The 25,961-nt window shown below is 33.9% G+C and overlaps 1 protein-coding gene across 1 annotated transcript in view; it reads left to right on the top strand.

The window, feature by feature from the left end:
• The window catches only part of ST8SIA4 (ST8 alpha-N-acetyl-neuraminide alpha-2,8-sialyltransferase 4), a 99,394-nt gene extending 75,572 nt beyond the window's left edge, over positions 1-23,822 (top strand). The window contains 1 exon segment of the mRNA XM_015080447.3: positions 19,477-23,822. Within this exon segment, the coding sequence (XP_014935933.2) occupies positions 19,477-19,759 (283 nt within the window). The 3' untranslated portion in view covers positions 19,760-23,822.
• Positions 23,823-25,961: the final 2,139 nt, after the last annotated feature.

The raw sequence follows: 25,961 nt of genomic DNA, 5'->3' as shown, positions 1-25,961 counted from the left end.
TATAGTCAGATTTTGGAACTTTTCCTAATCGGACACCACCAAGGTATAATATACATCTCCTTACTTCACTTATAAACAGCTCATGGGGTGTTCAGTTACAGGGTAGAGGTTATCACTTTCTCCAGGATGGTAAACTGTATCTGGTGAGTAGTAGTCCCTCAAAACTAAGTGGTTGCTGGAGGACTGCAGCATTAAATGACGAAAAGAGGGAAATCTTTCCAAAATTAATTTACACAGATACATATAATTATATAATGTAAATAATGATCCACTGATAAAAACCAGCAACTTCAGTTTCAACTCATATTATTATCAGCAGAAACTTAGAGCAAGTCCTATATGTATTCACAGTAGGATTTATTTTAAGAAACTATGGGTCTAAATTTTAAGAAGTAATGTGTTGGTTATATTTAGCAATTTGTTATTGAAACACTGAAGTTACAGTTAACCTAATTAACATAATAAAATCACAACCTAAGTAAAAACAATGAAAAGTATTTAGATTTGAAGTCTACGTAAGTATGACTGTATAAATAGATATGACTATTTACTTAATCCTCTGTGGAAATAATTTGTACCTTTTTTTGAGATTAATTTGGTTGTATTTGCACACATATACTTTCTATATGTCTATGCTAACACAAGCACACAGACAAATATAATGCAGCCATTCAAAAGGATAACTGGCTAAATAACACATTGATTTGCCATGTTATTCTGGATGAAGTGTCCTTGACTGCTTGCCTAAACTCACAAGCATTATTACCATATATTATCATCCAGAGATATTGGAAGACATAAAATAGGTCTCCTGAGAGTTTGAAAGGGTATCCTGAATTAAGGAAAATAAAATCTTTGTTTTATATAGATATTTGCTGCATAAGCACAGTTTCCAACTTAGAAATTGATTGAGATACAAAAATGTGGTTTCTTATTGCCTGCTGCTTTTATAGATTTTATTAATTGGGGATTTTTGCAATAAATATATATTGATCAATTTCTATGTGTCAGATCTAGTATTAATTGGTAGAGATACATTGGTAAATACCACCCTAATTGACACAGAGTTTTCACTGTAGCAGGGGAACCTTGATTAGATAAATTATTTGTATTATAATTGGGTAAGTAGTACAAAGGAAAAATGGGTGAAAAATAGGGAAGATTTCCCTGAGCAAGCGATAATAAGCTAATACTCTCTCGTTCGCTGTTTTATTCAGTAATAAATAGTATAGTGCTATGTGTGAGGCATTATTTGCAGCACTTTACAAATATTAATTTATTTAATCTCTATAACAATCCTATAAAGTGAATATTATTCCCATTTTACTGACGATGAAGCAAGATACAACACTGTTAAATATCTTCTTCAAGCTCACCCAGTAAGGTTTAAGGTAAAATTTCTAATCTATGAAAGGAAAAAGACAAAGGAGAGGGCATCATGCCTAAAGATAATTGTTTTGAAGAGAGGGACAGTGCTAAGAAAGAGTCCTTGATTCACAAAACTCTCAGGAGCTCACCTGGTTCTTTTGTTCACTGGGATCCTTTTGGTAATTATCCTGAGAAGATGGAGCATGGCAGGGCTTTGGGGTGGGTTCACTGATATTTCTACGTGCAGGGTAGTCACATTTCATGAGGAAAGATCTGTGATTTGGTAATAGTCCTGTACTTACACATCCCTATTCCCACACTATCCACCGGAGGATCACAGCACTGTGTCTGGGCTCAAATATTTCTGCATCAGAATTCATAGACATTTCATAGTAGGCCACCTGACAGGGCCTTGTTCTTTTCCTGACTGTAACAATTAAGCAAATGAAACTTCTTCTCAGTCTCAAACTTTCTAAGAACATTTCCCAGGAATCTGGGTCTTTGAAAAAGCTGAACTCCTCCTTGTTCAATCAGAGAGCATTATTAACTGAAGGCCTTGCCCTCTTTTGACTTGAATCAACACCTGTGGACTAAGGATCTCCCACACCCCATGCAATCTGCTGATCCTCCTGTATTAGAATTTTAGAGCTTTCCACCTAGATTTTCCACAGGCAAACTGCAAATTTAATCCTGAAACATGGCCTTAGATGTCTCTAGAGTCTTGCAAGTGAGAAAATCTACAGCACAATCTATGCTTTTGGCCTGAGAGAAATCTTTTTGCAAAGATGTGCTTAGAAATCTTAAACTCAACCTTTATTCCCATCTAACACAAAAAAAAATTTATTCTATTATAAGCCACTTTCAGAGAGGTTTTCAAAGGGGTATTGCTTTTTGAGATCTCAGGAAGAAAACCTGGAGCTTCAAGCCTGCAGAAGGAAGAGCAGAGGATTGCTCTCTCAGGTGCTCTGGGTGAATGCCCTGAAATCTGCTGGCCTGGCACAAACAAGAGACTCTGAAAAGCCGAGGGAAATATTCCTCACATCAGGACATATCAATTTATCACCCATCAGCTCGTTAGGGTTTTGCACAGTGGTTGGTTTATGCAGGTCCCAGTTGGTAATGAACTCACAAAGTGAAAACTCACCTCTGGAGGGAAGCAAGTGCTCATCCGGGACAGGTAATTCACCCTCCGGTGAACAGGAGTGGACTCATGTTTTGTTGTTACAGTCACAGCTTTGCTCTGACTGGCAAGATGTCTCAGAACTGTAAGTTAAGGGGCCTGATTTTTCACTTTGGTTTATATATCTGTATATACATAGATAAATGGATGTAGATAGAGATTCCGTTTGAGACTCGAACCACTTAACTGGTGTTTATAACAGTGTGTATGGTGCTTATGCTGCCCATGGCATCAGGGAAGAGCATTGCAATGGGACACAGAAAATCTGTGATCTTCAAAGGCACTTCATACGGTCCTCATAGTGTTACAGAGATTGCTACCACGAATGTCACTGCTATTTAGAGAGCCATGAGAGTGACATTGGTACATCCTGGACTTCTTAGAATGGCATGTAGCCTCACGTGCAGCTTGTCACTGATTAAATACAGAGCCCACCCACCGTGAGAAAACTCTCTGCCATTCAAAATGTGAAATCCAGGATGTGACCTGTCAAAATGAGCCACTTCAGCATATTGTGGCAATGCAGCTGTCACTGAAATACATAAGTCTTCAGAGAAAAGCATTCCGACTGTTTCCAAGGTGGAATGCATAAAAATGTACAGTTCTGGTCACATTTGGATGTGACTTTTTCAACAGGATCCTCTATACTTAATAAGCAGATGAGTGAAAGTGACCCCAGTACCTCTTCTCATCTTTGATTGCTAAGCATTTTCTGGAAGCAAACTGGTTCATTATTTCTCTTGGTCTGTTTTTGAGAGAGGTAGGAAATATTTGGAAGTCGTGCACATTTAAATTAGGCATTGATGTCCTTCTCTTTCCTCAATAAAGATGAAAATTCATCTAGATTCCCCAAAATATTTCAATGGAATGTCTGAAAAAGAGACAGTTCTATAACCCAGATTTAAAAGAAGTATTTTATATTTATTACTTGATACTGAACTTATCCTATTCTACATTTTTATAAATTTATAGCATTAACATGGAAGTTTATAATAAAATTTGAAAACCTCTAACTTGTTCCATTAATGTCAAGAGAAGCTCAGTAAGATTAGTGATGATATTAAAATTTTCCAAATAAGGAATTAACACATATGGTCCCTCAGGTGTGCCCAAATCGGTGGCAGTAAATCAATTTTAGAGCAAATTTATTTTCTTGTAAGTTTACTATTTAAAGTTTCTGAAAAGTAGGAAACAGGGTCAAGTAACAAATTAATGATTGATTGGATGTGGTATGTTCTTGATAAAACTGGCTGAAATAAGTTTCATAACAAAAATGCCTCATCCTAGAGTTTTATTAGGGATTGTACAGATCCACATTGTCAACCAACAGACTTCCTTCTAACAGCAAAAGGAGATGTGAAAAATATTTGATTCAACTAACACTACAGTCATAAAAGTCTTGCCATCTCAAACGATTTTTTATTTTAAGGCAATATTGTGAACTATGCATTCTGATATTTAGGTAGTTGTAACATATCTATGATTTGTTCATGTATATATACATTTGCATAGCAAACTAGCGATATACATTTACATATGCATCGTATGTGCTTATTTACATGTGTATTCTACATATCGGTATATTATATAAAATGGTACATATAATATGCAACATATAACTAGATGTATTATATAGTCATACTTAGTATATAATATCTAGAGAGTCACTTTTTTAAAATTTATTTATTTTAAGTAATCTCCACCCCCAATGTGGGGTTCAAACTCATGAACCCAAAATCAAGAGTCACATGCTCTTCCAACCGAGCCAGCTGGTTGCTCAGAGATTTACTTTTTAAATTAGAACAAAATATCCTATTTCCTAATCATAACCTGTAATAATTTGTTTCACTTATCTTAGAAACTCTTGATTCCAACAATTCATTAATTTATTTTACAAGTATGTTCATGCTTACTGTGTAAAATTGAGTAGATTTTTGTTTCTAGTTTGTATATATAGAAATTTAGAACTTGTCTATTGCAAAGTACCTGAAAGCCATCACTGAACCATGAGGTAACCTTGAGACTTTCACACATTTCATTTCTCCATTGCACTGTGACAGATATTTTTTTCCCCAAACACCTATCATATTCCCCAGATGGCTTAGACATCATCCCTGGAAGATTATGAATAATGTTTTAGGTTGAACAGATGTAAGCAATTTGTAATTTTTCCCCTTTCTGAACCAGTTTTGTTTTGATGAATCAACTGGAAATTGAAACTTATGTAGAAGTCCTGTCTGAAAAGGAGCAGTGTTTTCCCACAGTGGAATATGTAGTCAGCTCTTAAGTGTGGGCAAAGGACCAGGAACAAGGAAACTGGCCAAAATGTGTAACAATAAAAACCGGAAGATCATCACTTAGCATTGTAGTGTAGTTTCAATTTCTTTAGTCTAGAGCACCACATATAAAAGATAGTTCTAGGTCATTACAAACCAACTCAATTTCCATAAACTTTTGAAGAAATGGTATTTAACTAGTATATGTATCAGGTTGCCTGTGTTTGTCTCTGGTCAGAAAACTCTACAGAAAACTAATCTGGGAAATGGAGAACACGATTAAATGTTAAGAGAGAAGGGAATAACCTAAACTTCTGGCAAGGATTTGTTTACTCTGCCAAATTATATTTTATATAAATTATACAGATTACAATTATATTTTTGACCTTAATACAGTCAACCTAAATTGAGCCTTACTGGAAATTCAGTTTTAGGGAAAACACTCTACAAGGTATAAATTAGTTAAATACTCTTTTATTAAAAAAAAAAGATGATAAAAAAATCTACCTATGACAGCTAAATTTTAATTCTACAGCTGTAGGTTGCACATTTATTTATATACTGATATTCCACTTGTAAATTATTTTCCTTACCATAACCAGTTGTCAGACCTAAAGGACCACCTAATGCCTGGAGTTCAGTCACTGCTGTGCACCTTCCAGAGCCTCTCTCTAACCTGGTAATTCTCGCTGTGGGAAGAACAATCATAGTGAATATTTTTGGCTTTCTTTAAATTGACGTTTATGAGACAAACTAATTGGCAATTGGTCTGGATTAGATAACTGAATTCTTAAGTACTTCAGAATTTGGAAACTCCATATGCTACAGATAGAATATAATAACCAAAATGTGAACTTTGAAAGACAGCCATCAATGTTCTTATTTGTATGCTTATTACTACATTTCAATATTACCAACTGAGAAAGCTTAATGTTAATATTATAAAAAAAATTTAGGTAGAATTAATAGACCATTCTTAAAGCTATTTTAAACCTTGCCCCTTTTGAAAACTGCCAAATCTCAAGTCCTTCTTTAGTTATATTTGGAATTTCAAAATAAATAGTATGACTTAAACCCAATCAAAACAATTGTAACATTTATTATAGCTCTTCTACATCCACACCACTCCAGAAATCCACCTGTTTCCCCGTTTGCAGTGAAATAATCACTGGCTTTAATAAGCTAGTTAAGGATCTTATCAGGTCTCACATGTAGGCAGCCATTTCCAGGAACTCATTTGGTATATTTTCTTATTTAATTAAGGAACTCTACAGGATGGCCTACATTGGCGCGCTCTCTCTCTCTTAGATTCTATAATTAAATGTTCCTTGGATATATAGCTTTGTCCCTAAACTCCTGAGTTTGCTTTTATATACAACTGATAAGCCAAAGATGAAAGGCTTGTTTTCATGCCAATACAAAATGAAGGACCCTCAGGACTGCTCTAACAGAGTGTCCATGAATATTAATGATTTGCAGCTTTTTAGTGTAGCATTTCATTTACCCTCTTTATTTGAAAGTATGAATGTTATGATAGCAACTGAGATATTTTAGAGGTATTTAAGCAAGACTATTAGAGATTCAGTGTGAACTTTTTTTTTCAGTTTATTTATTTATTTTGAGAGGGAGGGGGAGAATGGGAGTGTGAGTGGGGGCGGAGGGGGGGAGAGAGAGAGAGAGAGAGAGAGAGAGAGAGAGAGAGAGGGAAAATCCCAAGCAGGCTCTGTAATACGGGGCTCCATTCCAGGAACCATGCCTGAGCTGAAATCAAGAGTGGAACACATAACCAACTGAGCCACCCAGGTGCACCATTGTGAACTTTTTTAATATTTGAAACTTAATCCATGGGGTGGCTGGGTGGCTCAGTCGGTTAGACATCCGACTTTGGCTCAGGTCATGATCTCACAGTTCCTGAGTTCAAGTTTAAACTAAACTTCAAGGCTCTGTGAAGACAGCTCAGAACCTGGAGACTGTTTGGTATTCTGTGTCTCCCTCTCTCTCTGTCCCTCCCCTGCTCATATTCTGTCTCTCTCTCTCTGAAAAATAAAAAAAAAAAAAATTAAAATTAAAAAATTTTTAAAAATATTTAAACTTAATCCCTTTATTCCAAAATTTAAATGTAATTTATTCTCCAGTAGTGCATACTTCTTTTCTGAACCTATATATTCTCCATATTTCATCTCTTGCTTTCTGTATTCTTTCATGTATTGTGCGTGAAGGAGGTTTTTAAATGAAATTGGAGTCAGCATTCAAAACAATATTACATGAATGTACTAACACAAAGAGAAACAGATGGTCAAGAATACTGTACACATGCTTTGTAAACCAACTCCCACAGATTGCCTGTCTTCAGATTTTTTTTTCCCAAGTAGAATCAATCATCAGACAAGTGATTTCAGATTCTTTATTATGGAAATATTCCTCTTGAGCACCAACAACAAAAACAAAAAGCCATTTCAATTACATTTCCATGTTAAAGAAAGTTATGTTTCACCCTCTTGATAAGTTTATTGTTATGAAGTCTGAGCTAATTATCTCTATCAACTTATATTCTCATTCAAAGAGTCAGGAAAAAAGTTTCCTGACTCTCATTCCTGAATTTCTATTATATCAGTAAAACGAAAATAAAACAAATCACATAAAATAAATGGTTGTCTTAGGCAGTGCCTCTAAACTTCTGTGAATTTCATGATTGCTATATTCATTTAAACTGCATAGTTCACATTCTAGATGGAAACCTTATGATCATTTCTCCCTGCTTGTTAAAATTTATCAAGTTTAAAAGAAGTAACTATTAGGCTTTTTGTTTTGTTTTGTTTTGTTTTGTTAGATGATTTGGCCCTAGTATATAATGCAGGCAATAATCCATCAAGTTCTTTAAAAAAAAAAAAACAAAAAAAAAAAAACAAGAACTAAACTAAACTCAAATTCACTAGTTGAGTGAATATTATATAGGTATGTGCATAGGTACTGTGTCTGACTTTCTTAATATGCATCAACATGATATACAAGCATTTGTACATAAAATTCATAATTTATAGTGAACTGGTATTTGTATGAGATCATCCAATTTCTCCAATATTCCAGAAGGTAAGATGTTTTGCCTCAAATTTACAGATCAGGAAACTGAAACACAGATAATCAGATATTAAGGGTGGAGGGATTCTCACCTGAACTAACTGAATAGGATTCTTGCTAAACACTAGAATCATTAAGGAGGAACACAGAAGGCCAAAGGAGAGGCCTACTTGAAAAGAGAGCTCAGAGAAGCATAACTCAATTTGGTTGAGACAAGAAGCTTCTAGCTAAGAGTACAATTGCTACATATATGATAACTTCATGTTTAACCTTTTGAGGATCTTGCGGACTGTTTTCCAAAGGGTCTATACCACTTTACTCTCATGTACAGGCACCAACAATGTATGAGTATCCAATTCCATAATATCCTTGACAATACTTACTATTATTTGTCTTTTTTATTATAACCACCCTAGTTGGTATGAAAAAGTATCTCATTGTGGTTTTGACTCACATTTCCGTGATAGCTAATGATGTTGTCCATCCATATTGGTCATTTGTGTATCTTCTTTAGAAAAATACCTATGCCTTTGCTCATTTTTAAATTTAGGGGTTTTTTTTTGTTTTGTTTTGTTTTTGTATTTTTATTATTGACTCATAGGAGTTTATTAATTTTGATGCAAGTCTCTTATCAGATATCTGATTCACAAATATTCTCTTCCATGAGTTTTTCACTATTTTGATGGTATCTTTTGGAGCACAAAAATTTATAATTTTGATGAAATCCAATTTAATTTTTCTTTGGTTGCTATCTGAAAAAAAGCTTTGCCTAAGGTCATCGTACTTTATTCCTGTATTTCCTTCTAAGAGTTTTAGAGTTTTAATTCTTGGATTGAGGTCTATGATCTATTTTGAGTTCTTCTTTTCATATGGTATGATGAAGGCGTCCAACTTCATTCTTTCAACAGTGCACATCTCAGTTAAAGTACAGTTAGTTACACAGTAGCTTGATTTTGTAGTACTGTTTTCACTTTTATACTTTTCCATTGCAAAGAATAGCATATTGCATAATGTAGTTGTCTTTACAGCTGTATTTGATTGTTTTATTTCCTCAGAAGTGCAAGAACATTGTTTTGTTTTGTTTTTATTTTTACCAGTGGACTTTCATTTAACAACTAGTTTATAAATGTGATTATTAAATTAAATTATTCTACTTAAAAATGTATTGAAGGGATTGGCATTCAGTGAGGCTGAAAGAGAGTAAAAGGAGGAAAATTAGCATTGACTCCATCAGATTGGAGTTTCATCAAAGAGAGATGGCATCTGGAGGGAAAAATACACAAGCCTTTATTAATATTTTGACTTAATGAAAACATTATGTACCACCTATAGCCCTTCAAAGTTTCAGGGATAGGAATATAAAATTTCCCCTAATTAATCTGGTGGAGGAGAATTACAGCGGTAGTATTTCTAGTGAAGGCAGCTCTGGAATATAATGCAGACCCCAAAGCCTGCATCAGTGGTGTTGCCTTGGTGATATTCCTTTATGGGGCTTTTCCCTCAGCTGGAAGCCCCTTTATCAACTTATATGCTCATAGAAAGCTGTTTATTGAGTGATAAATTTATGTCACGGACAAAGCAATTGTCTAAATGGGCAGTCCCTTCACTATTGCACACTTTATGGCGGGAATAAATATAGAGAATAATGATCCACATTTGACTAACCTCCCCACATGTGATTATTTTGATACTTGCTGGGAAAGCTTTAAAGAACTTCTTAGAACTTGCTTATGGCTATCTTGATTCTGTTCCTTCACTGGGCTTTGAGAAGTCTGATCTTTGGCTGATGTTTAGTTTGTATACTTAGCTAGCAAGCATTTTACATTATCGAATGGATTATGGATCACATTAGTTAGTCTTGACCGCTCTTGAAATAGATTTTAGCACAATCCCTATTTGGAAGGTTAATGTAACCTGACTTATTGATGAAAACTGGGCATAGCCATTTGTAAACTGTCCAAATCAAGCTAAAATAAGGACATCAGACCATTAGAAGAGTTGTTTACATTTGATCATAGTAAAAGGGATTTTATTAGGAAGTTGTCTTATGTTACCTAGGGAATGTGGAAATACAATCTCTAAGTGCCTTCTTGGAAGTTGTTTATGTAGAGAAAAAATTTCCATGAATAAAATACTGCTATCATTTTTATCTTTCAATATCAAACCCATTTTTGATATGCTTTAAGATTACCTACCCCCACTTGCTTTTAATTATTTTTTTCTTTTCTTGTAGGACCCCATGTCCTATGATAAATGATTTCATTGTTTCCTTTTCATATTAATAGGAAAAATGAAAAGTTTCCATAATTTTTGCTTTTCAAAAAGCAATGTGATCTCATAAGGAGGATCCTACATAAGGCTGTTTAGCATTAACCTTATTTAACTCCTTCATCATGTTTCAAAAGACCATCCCCCTTCTGTTTCCAGTATTTCACCTTTTGGATGCCACTACTTCCTCATTCTGCAAGTTCAGATTATAAATTTCAGTTTGTCTTTCAGACTTCAATTGTGTTAAAAAAAGAAGGTCATTAAAACCTGTGGCTTTACATCTACTTTTTTTTTTTTTTTGGCACAGCCCCCATGCACCAATTCAACTTTTTAAGCATTATCTTTGAGAAATTCCAAAATATATTATCTTTAATAACTTCTTTTAAAAGATTTTAAGTACTCTTTTTTTAGACTTTTTAAAGACTTTAAGTACATCCAATGTGGGGCTCAAACTCAAAACCCTGAGATCAAGAATCACATGCTCCACCAACTAAGCCAGCCAGGAACCCCCATCTTTTATATATTTAATATAGAATTAATCTGTATATTATAATTGTTTTTTAAATTCTCCTTCACCAAAATCAGATCGACATGTGATATAGTTTTGGAGTGATCCATTTAAATTCTATTTGCATTTCTTTCGTGGTGAATAAAGTCTAAAGGATCCCCTTTGTTTATTTTTAAGTTTTCTCACGTCTCAGCAAGATTCCATTTTCTTGGACACTATTCTCCCATTAGCTTTATCTCTGAAATTGTGATGGATAATTTTATAATTTTTAAATAATCAAAAAACAATTTATTAATTTTTATGGAGAGAAATATTTTTGACCTCTAGATACGAGTAATATAGGGAACTAGAAATGATATTAAAGTTTTTAACAGGGTGATTTTATCAAAGGGCTCTATAACATTATTGAAGAGATGAGCTGCATGTGATATCAGATTACACATTATAAAAGTAGGAGTAGTTAATCACCACAAGCAAAACATAGACTCCAGCTACAAATAGATTAACTCTCATGCTCCTCAATCTGAATTCAGAAACTGTGACCTTTTAAAAATGAGAGTTTTAGATGTAGTAGGAACCATATTAAAAATCTCATTTTATTGTTGACTAAACTGAAGCTGAATAAATTTAAGTTGTTTGCCCAAGATCATGTAGTTAGTTTAAGGTAAAGCAAAGGCAGCACTCCAACTTTTCCAGTGCTTTTCCCACTATTAAATATTGTTACTCCGAGATTGCCAAACCATGAGTATGTTCCATTTTATTAACACTACAAATCTCTAAAACACCAGCAAGAATAAATTAAATATGCACTCATTAAGTATCTGCTGTATATCCAGGACAGTGCTAAATATCATATTTAAGAGATAAAAATAGAAGACTCATTCATCTCTGTTTTCATCATATAATAATGTTAAATTTCTCTATTATCTTACATTATTGAATGCAAATTAGGGGCACCTGGGTGGCTCAGTCAGTTAAGCAGTCTGACTTAATTTTGGCTCAGGTCATGATCTCATGGTTGGTGAGTTTGAGCCCTGCATCAGGCTCTGCGCTGACAGTGCAGATCCTGCTTGAGATTCTCTCTCCCTCTCTCTCTGCCCCGCCCCCCCCACTCCTGCTCGCTGTCTCCCTCCCTCTCTCTCTCTCAAAATAAGTAAGTAAATTTTTTTTAAAAAGATGCAACCTATACCCTCATCTTCTCTCTTTACAAGTGAGGTATAAATAAACAATTACCTGGAAATTTTTCTAAGGTAAGCTTCCTTAATGTTGAATTTTTTTGTGCAGACCTTATGGGGGAGACAGGTCAGAAAGAATATTTTCTATGTGTTCTCCAGCCAGTGGTATACTGGAGCTAGCTGGTACTGGCTGGCAAGAGTGGATTGTGTTCCCAACTCAGTGTTCACTGATGTCAGGTCAGTAGCTTGAAATCAACTGTGATGGGAGTATTTACACCACAGAAATTGGCAAAGGCAACTCTTTCTCAGCAACTCTTTCGCCCTGGTTAGTGACTGCTGGCTATTAAACAATTACCAACACACCATGTATAGCATATTGGCTGAGCAAAATCAGACAAATTATTTACTTCCTGAGCTTTTCACTGCACCTTCTGCGCAGTAGAAATGATAACATATACTGCAACATATATAACAGGATTTTATGAGCAGCATGTGAAAGTACTTTAAAACTCTGAGTGTAAAATATAATTACTAATATTACAATAACAAGAGTTATATGTTCACTGATAAAATATAAGACACTTGGCAAAACCAATATAATAAGAGGAGATCTTGAGTTTTGTATTACTATCTGTGCTCAACCAGACTACATATGTGGCCAGGTAAAAAGAGGGCTGAAATTCAGAATTAAGGTCAAAGCCTGATTCTTGTGTTGGACACCAAATAACATAAATAGGTACCAAATAGAATATAGAGATTATTGGGCCTAAATTAGTATCCCTATTCCTTTTTCCATGCCATGAAAACTCTATGCCTCTCATGAGTCAGGTTTATGAAGGTCAGTATAATAATGTAGAGCTCTGCATGCAAAGGGCACCTAGAAAAAATACTGACAAACTGACCCACTGAGGTTATGAATTCCTGCATTTTAATAACACGTCAAATACTTTAAGAAGCTTATTCATATCTGCATGGAAATCCCTACCCTTTGATACAATGTCATTGCCTTTGACATTTGCAGTGTGGTTAAGTAAGTTATATATTGAAACTACAAAATCGTCTTCTGATGTGGAACACTTTTGAGAGTGTTCATGGGAAAAGTGGGTCCTATATACTGGTCAGCTCTTATTTGCCTTTGAAAGAAACAAAAAAGCCAAAAAAGCTACATGTGTAAAATACATCACCATTGACACCAGACTATTAATCACCAAAACACCATATTTTTTCCCATATGAACCCTATGTTGAAAATGTTCTGGGGAATTACTGTTCCAAGCTGAATTCTCTTGAGAAGCTAAAGAATCCCATTCATTTTTAGTTTAAATTGAAATCACCATAGCCAGATAGGGGTGGTTTAAAACCCAGTCTGTCACCTACAATCTCCATGACCTTAAACTGGTTATTTAACCTGTGAAGCCTCGATATCCCCATCTGTGAAATAACATCCATTCATGGGTTTGTGATGAGGATTAAAGGAGAAAAACAACATAGGTAGAGTACTTAACATGGTCTCTGGTCCTTTATACACTCTCAATTAATTAGTGTTACCATTGCTACCTTTTATGCCACTGCTTATGTCTATATTCCTGACTTTATTCCTAGCTTGCCTAAGAACTTGAAATATGCTTCATATCAAGGTAGATTTAAGCATCTATTACTTTTTCTTTCAATGGAATAACATAAGGATTAATTATGGTGGACTGAATTATTCTCTGTGAGTATAGTGCTGGAAGTTTTTTGTTGTTGTTATTTGTGGGTTTTTTGTGTGTTGTTTTGTTTTTCTTTTCTTTTAAGAAATGATCATCCACCCTGCTTTTATAGAAAGATGGGCTATTTCATAATCTTAAGAGGTATTATGAACTTAACCAAAACAACTTTAAAACAAAATTAAGTTTTCTATACTTTAAAAAGTAAATTCACATGATGGAGCATATTGCAGACTGGGAATATGATGGAAGGATAATTTGAACAGTTGAAAACAAAACAGCAGAGATATGCCATTGCAATATGCCAAGGATGATTGCTTTAAGTGTTATATTAGCCAGCCTATACACATGTACTTTTTCTAAGAATGAACCAACATATTAACAAGTATGAAGGACAGAATATTCAAAAACTCATATACAATATTCAGATATTATTAAAAATTAGTTTGGAGACATGGAGTACAGAATTGGGGCAATGCCAACATCTTCTGCAAAGATGAATTATGGAAAGCTAATTTTTAAATTTTTTTAATGTTTATTTTTGAGAGAGAGAAACAGAGCATGAGCAGGGGAGGGGCAGAGTGAAAGGGAGACACAGAATCAGAAGCTGGCTCCAGGCTCTGAGCTGTCAGCACAGAGCCCAACACAGGGCTCGAACTCACCAACTGTGAGATCATGACCTGAGCCGAAGTCAGACACTCAACCGATTGAGCCACACAGGCACCCCTGGAAAGATAATTTTTAAACAATATCTCAAATTTCTGTAGACATCAGACCCAGAAGCCATATTATTTACCCTTAACAGAATCTTTCTGGGAAACAAGCACAAAGCTCAGTTGTGGGAAGATAAATATGAGAGGAGAAGTAGTGTGAACAAGCACCTCATGCTATATACTTCAATATTGCATTCCAGATAAAAGAATCACTGGGCTCATGAATGGAAACTTCGCATATAATATAACATTAAAACTGGAACAGTGGGATTCCATACTTTATATTCTAGGATATTTTAATATATATATTATATCATATAATATATATTATCTATATTTTATGCATATTTTTATTATATATTTTTATATTCTATTTTATATTTATATAGAAATTTCCATTTTTTGATTTTTGAAAGAATAATATCTTAAGAGGAAAAAATACCTATTACTTCTAAACGTCTACACTTTTTTGTTTAAATATAAACGCTAATTAATATTCCTTGTTTGCCAAAATGTTGAGTGTGAACTGTCATGAGTGTATCAAATGTGGAATGCTGTTGAAGATAAGGTTTTTTTCTTTTATTTAGAAAATGTTGGTTGCTTGAAATAATATATTTTGGCTTATCAGGTGATCATTACCCAATTTTAATATGAGATAAAAATCTAACCTATTGCTGGCTTTAATGTCAAAACTACTATAAGTACTTTCTTTGCTTTTCAGTATATTCAAACCTGAAAAAAGCAAAGGAGAACAGAATGAGGAACAGGTAGCACAGCAGGACCAAGAGTGTTTCACACAGTTTCAGGCAGTGTGCAGTTTCATGGAGACAGAAGATGTGAAACACCAATGGAATCTTACAGATGAAGGAAACTCCAAAGCCACACAATCAAATGCTTTTGTTTCTCAACTAAGGAAACATGCCCACTGAGGTTAAATGACATGACCACAGGGAACATATAGTTACAGAAGGCATCAAGAGAGAAGTGTGAGTTGGAATAAAGAGTGGGTTTTTCTGAAAGATGTTAAAATTCAACTAGTATTACTTACTATGTGTCAAGCTTTCTGCTATGATTTCCACACATACTATCTCTCTTACATTATCATGACAACCTTACAGGCTTAATATTATTAATCAAGGCCCAAGGAAGAGAAGTAGTAGCTTGCCCAAGGGCTCAGGCATTGATACATGATATCACAGATTCATACGCACTTCTTGTGACACAGATTTGGTGGATAGAGACATTGCAACTGCTAAGTTTGTTTGAAATAAGAACAATGGATATGTTGGAGGAAGAGTAGGTAAGACACCTGGCTTAGCAAGAACTGAGCTTCCATGGTGGGAAGTAGTGAGACCTATGGAGGCTACTGCATGTATAAAAAGTTAGAAATGTTCAGGGCACCTGCATGGCTCAGTTGGTTAAGCGTCTGACTCAGTTTTGGTTCAGGTCATGATTTCATGGTTAATGGGAATGAGCCCCATGTGGGACTCTGCTCTGTCAGCTTGAGATTCTCTCTTTCCCCCTCTGGCTCTGCCCCTCCCCCACTTGCTCTCCCTCTCTCTCTCAAAATAAATAAACTTAAAAAAATAAAAACTTAGAAATGTTCAATAAAATCTAGGGTGAGTTTGTTTCATACAACAAGACAGAATATTACAACATTAAAGCAGAAAGGAAGAGAAGGAGGAAAGGAGAGAGGGAATTAATAGTATCTGAAATAAAACTTAGCCTAGCTGGTGAAAAAATATTCTATGTATGTCTATGAATGATATATTAAGACTAAAACAGTCAGAGAAACAAGAGGATGCAGCACATTATAACAGTAGTTATCTGCATGTAATTTACTTATAAGTAATATTTTATTCCTCATTTTTTTCTTCATATTTTCTACAGGGAAGCTGCATTGATTTTGTGATGAAAAATATCAATTTCTATAAAAAGAAATACATACAGAGAAACTAGATTATTTGCTGAATTGAAAATATTGCCAAATTTGAAATTACAAGAGAAATGAATTTGAGATAAAAATTAGAACAGCTTATCCTGAATTAGAATATAAATAGTTCATTATTTTATAAATGCATTATTTTCAGTTCAATTTCTTCCTAATTAGGATTTAAAATTTAAGTTAACATTCTATTTTTGATTAACTCTTTATAAGAAATTTGTGGTCTTTAAATGCCAGCTTGTACATAAGTAGATACTGAGCGATATGGATTTTAAAATTGTTCTCTGGATTTTGGCTTGTAAAGTTGGCAGATATTATCTAACTGATTGTGCTAATAGAGTTTAAAAAGAATATCCATTTTTGTCCTCTTCACATATGGAATGTGCTCCTGGGCAAATACTGAATATCGGTAATTTATGTTGGCCTATACAATGTCAGGCCCAACATTAGATTTATAATAAGCGCATAGGAAATTCTTACTGACTATATTTGGATCGGCTCCTGTGTTTTTTAATTTCACAGAATGTTATTAACTGTGGCCTTAGTTCTCAACTGCTTTAAGGTTTTGTTTCAACTTATCTGTTACATGTTGATACCATTTAGTAAGGTCTGTTTGATAAATGGCATTTATTTTGTTCTTTTTCTCCAAAAATATCCTGAAAATGGGTAGTTAATTTTCTTTGAAATTATTCAAATTGTTTCAAGCCAAACATCAGACAGTTTTAGAATTTCTAAAGCAAAGTGTATTTACACCAGTGTTTGAACTGCATGGATTAAAGTAACAAGTTTCTAGAGCCTCTCTACCCATTACTTTCAAATAGGATGCTTTGTGATCTGAGTTTAGTTTTCAAAACACAATTTTTATTAATATTAATTAATTAATATTCTAGGTATATCTTTCCTATTCCAAAATTCACAAATTTATTTCCTCCATAAAAACCTCACTGAAGTCACATCACGTACTTGAGAATTGTCCCCAAAATTACATGTTTCTATTGTTTTCTTCTGGATGTCTCCACTATGCTCTTTTGCCTGCTAGCTTTTAGATGTCAGGCATTTGAGGGTAAGGAGATGACTTCACTGATTATCTGTTGTGGTATCACATGGGGTGCCCTGGATCAAAAAAGGTTGAGTTACTATGTATCTGTGATACTATTTTAAAACATTTAGGCCAATAATTTTGCCATCAGCGTTTTTTTTTTTTTTCCCTAACACTATAATTGCTTATTTGTATTCATAAAAAAGTTGCTTTGGTATTTTGTCTATGAATGATCAGAGTTGAATGAATATTCAGGAAATCTTTCCAGAATTAGAAAATGCAAAGTGTTTATTTATAATGTGTTCTTGAAGTCACATATAATGTGACCTTGGAGTCCCATATAAATAATATGGCATTATACTATTTCCTGATAGCTTTTTTTTCTCACTTTAGAAATAACATAATTCAGCACAAACTTCATATTGTCAGACTATTCCTAATCATTGACATTCATTGGTGGAAATAATCATTTTTTGACTGAGTTTGAACTTGCTTCACCTGTTTTAAAAATTTATAAATAAATGCATTTTTTAAAACTAACCAACTTCATCAACTGACATCTGTAATCACACACAGATCACATTACAAAATTTTCCAGTAAGAATCATTCTATGCTAGAACATCTGCTTTCTCAAAGCTGAGACAGCTTTGGTCTCTATCAGTCTCTTCAAAACCTTCAAACCATAGTTTAACTAAACTTCTCACACAGAATCAATATCTGGGTTTCTTCATGATGTCAACAATGCATGCGCTATGGTTTTTGTTCATTAGCTACCTTTGTGTTATGAGAAAATTCTTATATAATCTTCTGTGAAGACTCCTTCCAAATGTTCTTTACTGAGAATAGGCTTTCTTAAAAAACTTTTGTTACAAAAGATCTATAGTGCATTTCATATGGCTCAAAACATTTAGCACGTGGCCTTTACCCAATTAGAAAACTAAAAGATGTGAAAGGTCAATCCTGGTTCAGAGAAGGAGAAATGAAGGGGGAAAAAAGAGGAACAATAATGGATAAGTATCTTTTCCCTGTTTTGGATGTTTGTAGGGAGGTTTCAAAGTCCAATATTTCTTGATCAGCATTCAGTAGTCTAGATGTATTTGATGTCCCCTGGAAAACGTCATAAATTGGTAAAAAAACAAAAACAAAAACAAAAACAAAAAAAAACAAAGGAAAGAATACTGTGTAAATCCAAGGCAAGTGTTTAAACACAGCAATGAACAAAATTTTATATAATCTTGCCCTTACATTTGGATGGCAGGGTATATATTTCCCCAAATAAGAGACAATAGTAAAAACAAAAATTAAAAAAAAAGAATTATTAACTTTATTTTATTTATAATTGGACAACTTTGAAAGTTAAAGAAAATCTATACCTTTCCTCTTTTAGCTGTTTCCACATGAGATAATGAATATGCCAAGAAATACTGGAAACCCCCTTCTTTGCCAGGGGTGATGATTAACTTGTGAATTTGCATGCTTTTCAGGTGAACAAAGTTTGACAACAATGATGGATCTGAACATTTTGGAGTATTTTATCACCTTTGAAAATGAACAGTATAAAATACTTATCAGCATTAAATTTATTTTGCTTATTTAACAAAGTGTTAAACTGAATAAGTGGTGAACTGTTTATGTTCATATGTTATTTGTTTTATGTCGTTGTTCTGTGGGTTGAGGCAACATTTTTAATTAGCTTTAGTAAAATGGGATTTGGACAATTGAAATGAAATAAGTCAGTATAATGCAAGTGAAGCATTTGTTTGGATTTTTAATTGAAATATCAGAGATTTTGAAAAACCCAGGGGCAAAGTTTCAAATTTTCTTTTTCTAGGAGAATTACTCAATCTTTGCCCAATTACTGTGTCTTTTATAGTCGTATTTAACACTTTCTGAGAAGATTCTATTCTGTATATTATGTATTTGGTGCTAATTCATTTTGAATATGAGATTCTACAGTAATATTTACATACTTTCTAGGTCCCCTGTTTATTTATATGACCTCAAAAATAAGGAAATAAAGGATAAGAGAAAATAATATAAAGAGATCAAATTTCTAAATGCTTAAGAAATATTTCTTCAGGAATCTTTTGGTTGTTATTCATAAGCATACTTTTCAAATTTGATTTACTTTAATTCCACATAGTATACTTTGCTGTAGGGTATGTTGTGTGTTCCTCTAAATTCTTCTCTTTGTGTGTGTGTGTGTGTTTTCTTTTCCAGTTACTGGCTGACAAACAAAGTTCCCATCAAAAGACCCAGCACAGGTCTCCTCATGTATACACTTGCCACAAGATTCTGTGATGAAATTCACCTGTATGGATTCTGGCCATTCCCTAAGGATTTGAATGGAAAAGCCGTCAAATATCATTACTACGATGACTTAAAATATAGGTACTTTTCCAATGCAAGTCCTCACAGAATGCCATTAGAATTCAAAACATTGAATGTGCTACATAATAGAGGAGCCCTGAAACTAACAACAGGAAAGTGTGTAAAGCAATAAAGCACATTTGAAAACATACAAACAAACTGAATATGCACTTCTTTTCTGAAGATGCTTCCTAAGATTTGAAAATAGGATCCAGAACAAGACTGAGTTTCAGTATCCACCAATTATCTGAAAGGTGATAAAGGACATTTATGAGAAATCCGCTACCAGCTGATGAAATACCTGCAAAGTGCTCTAAAAAACATATTTCGACTTCAAGGGTCCTAGTAAGTGCCACTTCCACTAAGAACACAGTTTGAATGTATAATCAGTAGTGTTTACAAGATCCAACAATGCACTTGTCATTAGTTAATGAGGCAAATATGTTCATCACTGTTGGGCTGCCACGGCAATGCCAAGCACATTAGAAGAGTAACCCAGCCCTGGGGATTAAACCATCCTTGTCAGAAGAAATCAAGATGGAAATAGTTGGAGCAGTGAAATCCATAAAATTAAACAACTCAAGTAAATGCCTTCAGTCAGGACTCTGAGTCTGATCATGAATTTTATGTTTTTGTTTTTGTTTTTGTTTTTGTCTTCTGGAATCTCTTTTGGTTTGGGTATTGGGTGCTTAGAAATCCTTTCTGAGATAAAGATGAATGAGATAAATAACCTTTAAGAAATCATTTTTAAAGTTCTTATATTTTTAAAGAGCAATCACACAATGACTTTGTAAAAACGTTTTATTTTGCACAACTCTAAACCTCCAGAGTTTTTCCCAGTGGTGTAGAAGGTACCAGCTAAACTGTGCCACTCAGTAATCTTGAGCCATTCTAAAGGAAAGATGTTCAATGTCATCTGAGATGGTAAAATTAGCAGGAAAAAAAAGTACTTTTGGTACCAAAGATTATACTGATGTTTCTACACAACAAACCATTCTCCTTTCATGAAAATAATATATTAATATATTATGATGCTACTAATACAGAAGTTGTCTTTAAATATGTTGGATTTTTCAAACTCAAACTTTATTTTTATTTGAAGAAGACTTCCATAACTTTTACATTTCATAATAATTTTCTGGAAGCATTTTGCCCTTTAGGATAAATGTCACACTGATAGGGCTGAAATCTGACTTCCAGTTTTTTGATATTCCCCTTATTACTCAAATGGAAAGATTGGCATTCTCTTTACATTACTGTTAAGTTTTCTTAGTGCAGAAATAACGTGATTAATAGAATGCTGTTTCCAAAACAGGGATGATTACTTTTAAGAGGTTTAATAATGAAACTGTGTCAGCATTTTGCACTTCAAGTGAATGAAGTTGACCAATATTTTCTCTGTGGTTAAATTTATTCACAGTACTACATTAATGTGTTTTCAAAGAAGCACATGAAATTATTAATAAAGTGATTCAAAAAGTTTTAACGTGATAGAATTGACCAATGGGCCAGTTTTCTGTTAACTTCTACTTCAGCGGCAGGTAATTCTGACAGTGAATTGTTTAGAAAGCAGAAGTCCTGTGTTCCCACTTCTACTCTTGGATTGAAACCCTTAGATGACCTCTTGTTTCTTAGGGAAGGCAGTGTAAGAAAAGAAGAAATAGTGTGGGGAACATATATGTTTTGTTTCTTAGGGAAGACAGTCTGAAAAAAGAATAAATAGCATGGAGATTTTATATATATATATATATATATATATATGTATATATATATAATCATAGAAAAGGATGTCCACAGTAGTACAGTTATTAATATATTAATAATACATGGTATTATTTTTAAAAATATAAGAGAACCTTGGGTTTCAAAATCCTATTTTTTAGAATTCATGTGTCTCTAAGAAAACAAAATAGAATGCATAAAGGAGATACGTAGCTAAAAATGCTATGAACATGATGCACTTTTATCATTAACCTCTTATTACCTAATGGAAATCTTAAAAGAATTAGGCACATGTTTTGAATGTAAAGTTGAAAAGTCTGATTTATGTAACAAATCCAAAGTAGGTAATTTATAGAACCTTAATTTTTACTATTTGTGGGTAAGTTGTTGGAGTAGTCTTTAATTTGAATTCGATAGAAAATTTGAAGTCACAAGTAAATTCTGGTAGGTACTATCCATCTCAGAGCTCATTAAAAGTATGTCTTACAAAGCAGCAGCAAGGAACCTTGCCATTTTTACTGCATTATCAACAAATGTATTTCAACAATTTTAAGGCCACAGCAAAAGCATCCAGCCACTCATCATTTTGTGCATTAATGTTTATCTCATAGATGCATTGAGTAGTGCCTTTTTAGCTTTGCATTGCTTTGTTACCCTATACTTTGTGTTCTCTAAATAAATTGCCCAGTTCTGAAAGTGTTCAGCATATAAAAAGGGCTTCAGTATCGACTGAGACTACTTTTGTTCATCTCAGGGAACTTTCAATACTCAAGAATGAATTCAATTAAAGGTATTTAGTGTTCAAAGAAAACAAACTGTACAAGACCATTTCATTCCCTATTGTATACCTGTCCATTCACCCCACCACCTCCACAATCTACTGTGGCCTTCTTACAGGGATAAGGCAAGGAGATCACTAATAGCAAGAAGAAGAAGAATTCCGTTTAACCAATAAGGGCCAAAAGGGATCATGATAAAATAAAATTATACATATGTACTTGAAACATCTGAGTTTTTTTTTCTTTTGAGACTATCTATCATATGTTCACAGCTTTAATTTTTTGTTTCTTTTTCACAATTTACCCCTGTACCTGGCAATGCTCAGGCAGCTGATTGTGAAAGATGCTTGTCCTTTAGAGAACATGGTTGTTACTGTGCTGTTGACATGAATAGGCCATGGAAACATTTTCACCATTACCCAGCCTGTTCTATACTTAATATTATGTTGCTCTAATAAAAAAAAAAAAAAAAAAAGAATCAGTAACAGATTTTCCAGGCAAATCTAGTGATTCTGCCCATGGGACTGATGAAATTACTGTGGAAGTTTTTGAGTCTCAAAGAAGGTGCTGGGCATTCAAATGTCTTTCTGTATTGTATATCATATGAAATGTATATCAATCGCTAATGGGAATTTCTACATATATGCTTACATAAGAAATTTATTTAAATAATGCTATGGGTAGTGTACATACCAACTAGTTATTAAACTTCTCCACAGGAAAAGTAAACAAAGTAATTTATTTCTAATTGAGCCAGTTAGTCATAATGCACACAATGTGGTATTTGGTTCATAAGAGTTGTTTTCACGTGCTTATTGTTGGGGGTATCTATAATTGTGGAAGAGGTGTAGGAAGAGTTACGTATTGTTAGTTGTTACCTCTACAAGTTTGAAAGTTTCCTCATTAGACCTTATCAAGTTACCAATGTTTTGAAAATTGAGAGAGGGTTATTGTGCATATCTGACAAAAGAAAATCCAAATAAAGCCCACCTAGAAATAGATATTTTATTATATATGTGCTATAGCTATATCTATATAGTACAAATAGACATGTGTGATGCATATATACAATGTTATATATGTGTGTCTGTGTTATATACACAGAGTCTGTAATATACACGCACTAGATTTGTGTTATGCTAACATCTTCAGAGGCTGTGCTGTTAAGCACTCTGGAGATAAGACCACTTTAGAATAAAGAAGTTCTTTTGAGACTTCAGTTACTAACCTGAAGAGGGATCTACTTTATAACTGAATTCTGTTGTTCATACTTAGAGTGTCAATAAGGGTCTAGTATGGCCAAATCTTAAAAAAAGAAAAAAAAAGAAAAATTAAAAATTAAAAAAAGTTTTGAAGCTGACAATGTATTTGACTTAGACTTTTCAGATTGTGGCTCCGGGCCCTGTGTCTCCATTTAAGTAGCACCTTTTAATAAATACTGTTTCTTTGTGTAGGCAAAAAGCACAAGTGTTTCAAATGTATATAGCAGGAGAAAAAAAAAAGAGTTTACAGAGATAGCACTGCTGCACAGGATAATTGCTACTGAGTATTTCTTAAATCATTTGTGGAATTGAAAGATGAGATTTATTCTGTCAAGTTCATTCTGTTCAACACTGTTTCCTATTGTTTATGTATAGCAATTGGGTGTAATTGTTTTATTTGTAAAATTGTAAAATAAATTAAACCCCCCCTTTTTTTTCCAATTTTTCTCTTATCTCTTACATTTAAGCCCTCGGTTCCACTTTATCTGTCATTATAAGGAACAGGGGTTTTGGGGGTTTTTTATTTTTATTTTTATTATTTTTATATATAAGAAAGTGCATGAGTGGGGGAGAGGGGTAAAGGGGTAGAGAGAGAGAGACAGAGAGAGAGAGCGCACATCCCAAATAGGCTCCACAGCCAGAGGCAAGCCTGACATGTGGGTGCAATCCCACAACCCTGGGATCATGACCTGAACTGAAATCAAGAGTTGGATGCTTAACTGACTGGGCCACCTAGGTGCTCCTCATGAGGTCCCTTTTATACCATTCTGCACTTGTAAAGCATTTGCTAGAGAACCATTAACAATGGATAATGAATATAGACCTTATTTGTATTTACATGATTAGTTTTTATTTACAAGGATCCATATGTCGTGGGTAATCCTTATTGATTCTTGGGATAAAATAAGACCTGATGTGAAGCTGTAAGATGGATATGGCAATATTTCAGTTTTACAGATGAGATTGCGAGGTTATGTGATTTGCTGAGGGTCACACAGCTTAGAAGTGAAAGAATCAGGATTTGAATCTAAGTGGTCTGACTTCAGTGTCCACATTCTTACCCATCACATTTTGATGCTGCCTCTTTTTATTTAACGAAATTATTATTTAATGAACACAAATCAAAAGCATAAGTAAGTATATAGGAGGGGTATATAATTTAGACGTTGGGACTGTCTGATAAACTATCCCTGTCCCAAGATAGAGCAATCATCCTCTGTGTCTTCCAAGTCAGTAGCACTCTCCTAGATGGTGCTGGATAAACATTGCCAATTCTTGGTCCAAACTCTTCCTATATTTTTTTCATGCAAGTTTGATTACTTTTATGTTAGAATCTGACTTTATTTATCACAAAATCTACTACATTACAGCTATATAAAACTCTCATTATGAGATTCCTATGCAAACATTTGATTGAATTTGGGTGTTTCATTCATCTCTATTAGCAACTACTGAAATATCTTAAGGTTGAAGTTCTGCAGATGGCAAAGTTCATGCATTTCCTATATTTTAAAAACTTTTTTACTAGTGTCCTCTTTATAAGAATAGGAGTAATTAAACTCCAAATTAAGGGGGCAGCTTAATGATTTCCCCTATTCACTAGTTTCAATATGCACAAGCCCATGAAAGAAAAACAATCTTGGATGTAAGAATAAAATTGTTTGATTCATTCTTTTATTTTTAACATTTATTTCTTTATTTTGAGAGACAGAGAAAGAGACAGACAGACAGACAGCATGGGTGAGGGAGGGGCAGAGAGAGAGGAGAAAGAGAATCCCAAACAGGCCCCATGCTGTCATCACAGAGCCAGACCCTGGGCTGGATCTTACGAACTGTGAGATCATGACCTGAGCTGAAATCAAGAGTCAATGCTTAACCACTGAGTCACCCAGGAACCCCAATGTTTGATTCATTCTTAAAACATATATCTCAGTTACTTAGTTGCTTAGTTTCTGAAGCTTCAATAAACAAGTTATGTGAAATAATTGAATGCCAGTATAGAGCTCATGCTCTCTCTCTCTCTCTCTCTCTCTCTCTTTTTTTTTTTTACTTTTTTGTTTCCAGATTGCTGATTTCTGTCTCAATTACCAAAGCAGAAGTTCTCAAGTAAACACAGAGAATACTAGTCCAGGACATGTTCCACAAAAATATGGTCTTTGGTTAAGAATTTTGTGTATCTCTCCCTTGGAGATTCAGAAAATATATCAACATAGTAAAGGATCTGAGAAATCTTACAATAAAGAAAGGAATTTCTATGTGAAAAGACACTGGTAATTTTACATATAACTTCTATTAAGTGTGAAATTATGTTCTACACAACACACTTTGGATAATACTTCAGAACATAACAGTGCAGAAAAGAAAACATGTAACAGCAGGCAGAAAGGTTGATAATTAATTTATTCAGTGTTCTTTTTCTCATAGATCAAAATATTATCTAATAATATTTTCAAATATAAAAATATTTGAAACATTCTACAAAGTTTCTATATTAATTTTTACATTAACAATTATTCTTTTTTTTCCCCTAAAATATTAATCAGATCATGGCTACATTTTTTAAGAGCAGTCT

This window comes from Acinonyx jubatus, chromosome A1, assembly GCF_027475565.1.
Source record: "Acinonyx jubatus isolate Ajub_Pintada_27869175 chromosome A1, VMU_Ajub_asm_v1.0, whole genome shotgun sequence".
NCBI lineage: Eukaryota > Metazoa > Chordata > Mammalia > Carnivora > Felidae > Acinonyx > Acinonyx jubatus.
The sequence above is the reverse complement of the archived record's forward strand: the minus strand, read 5'-3'. Positions and strand labels throughout refer to the sequence as shown.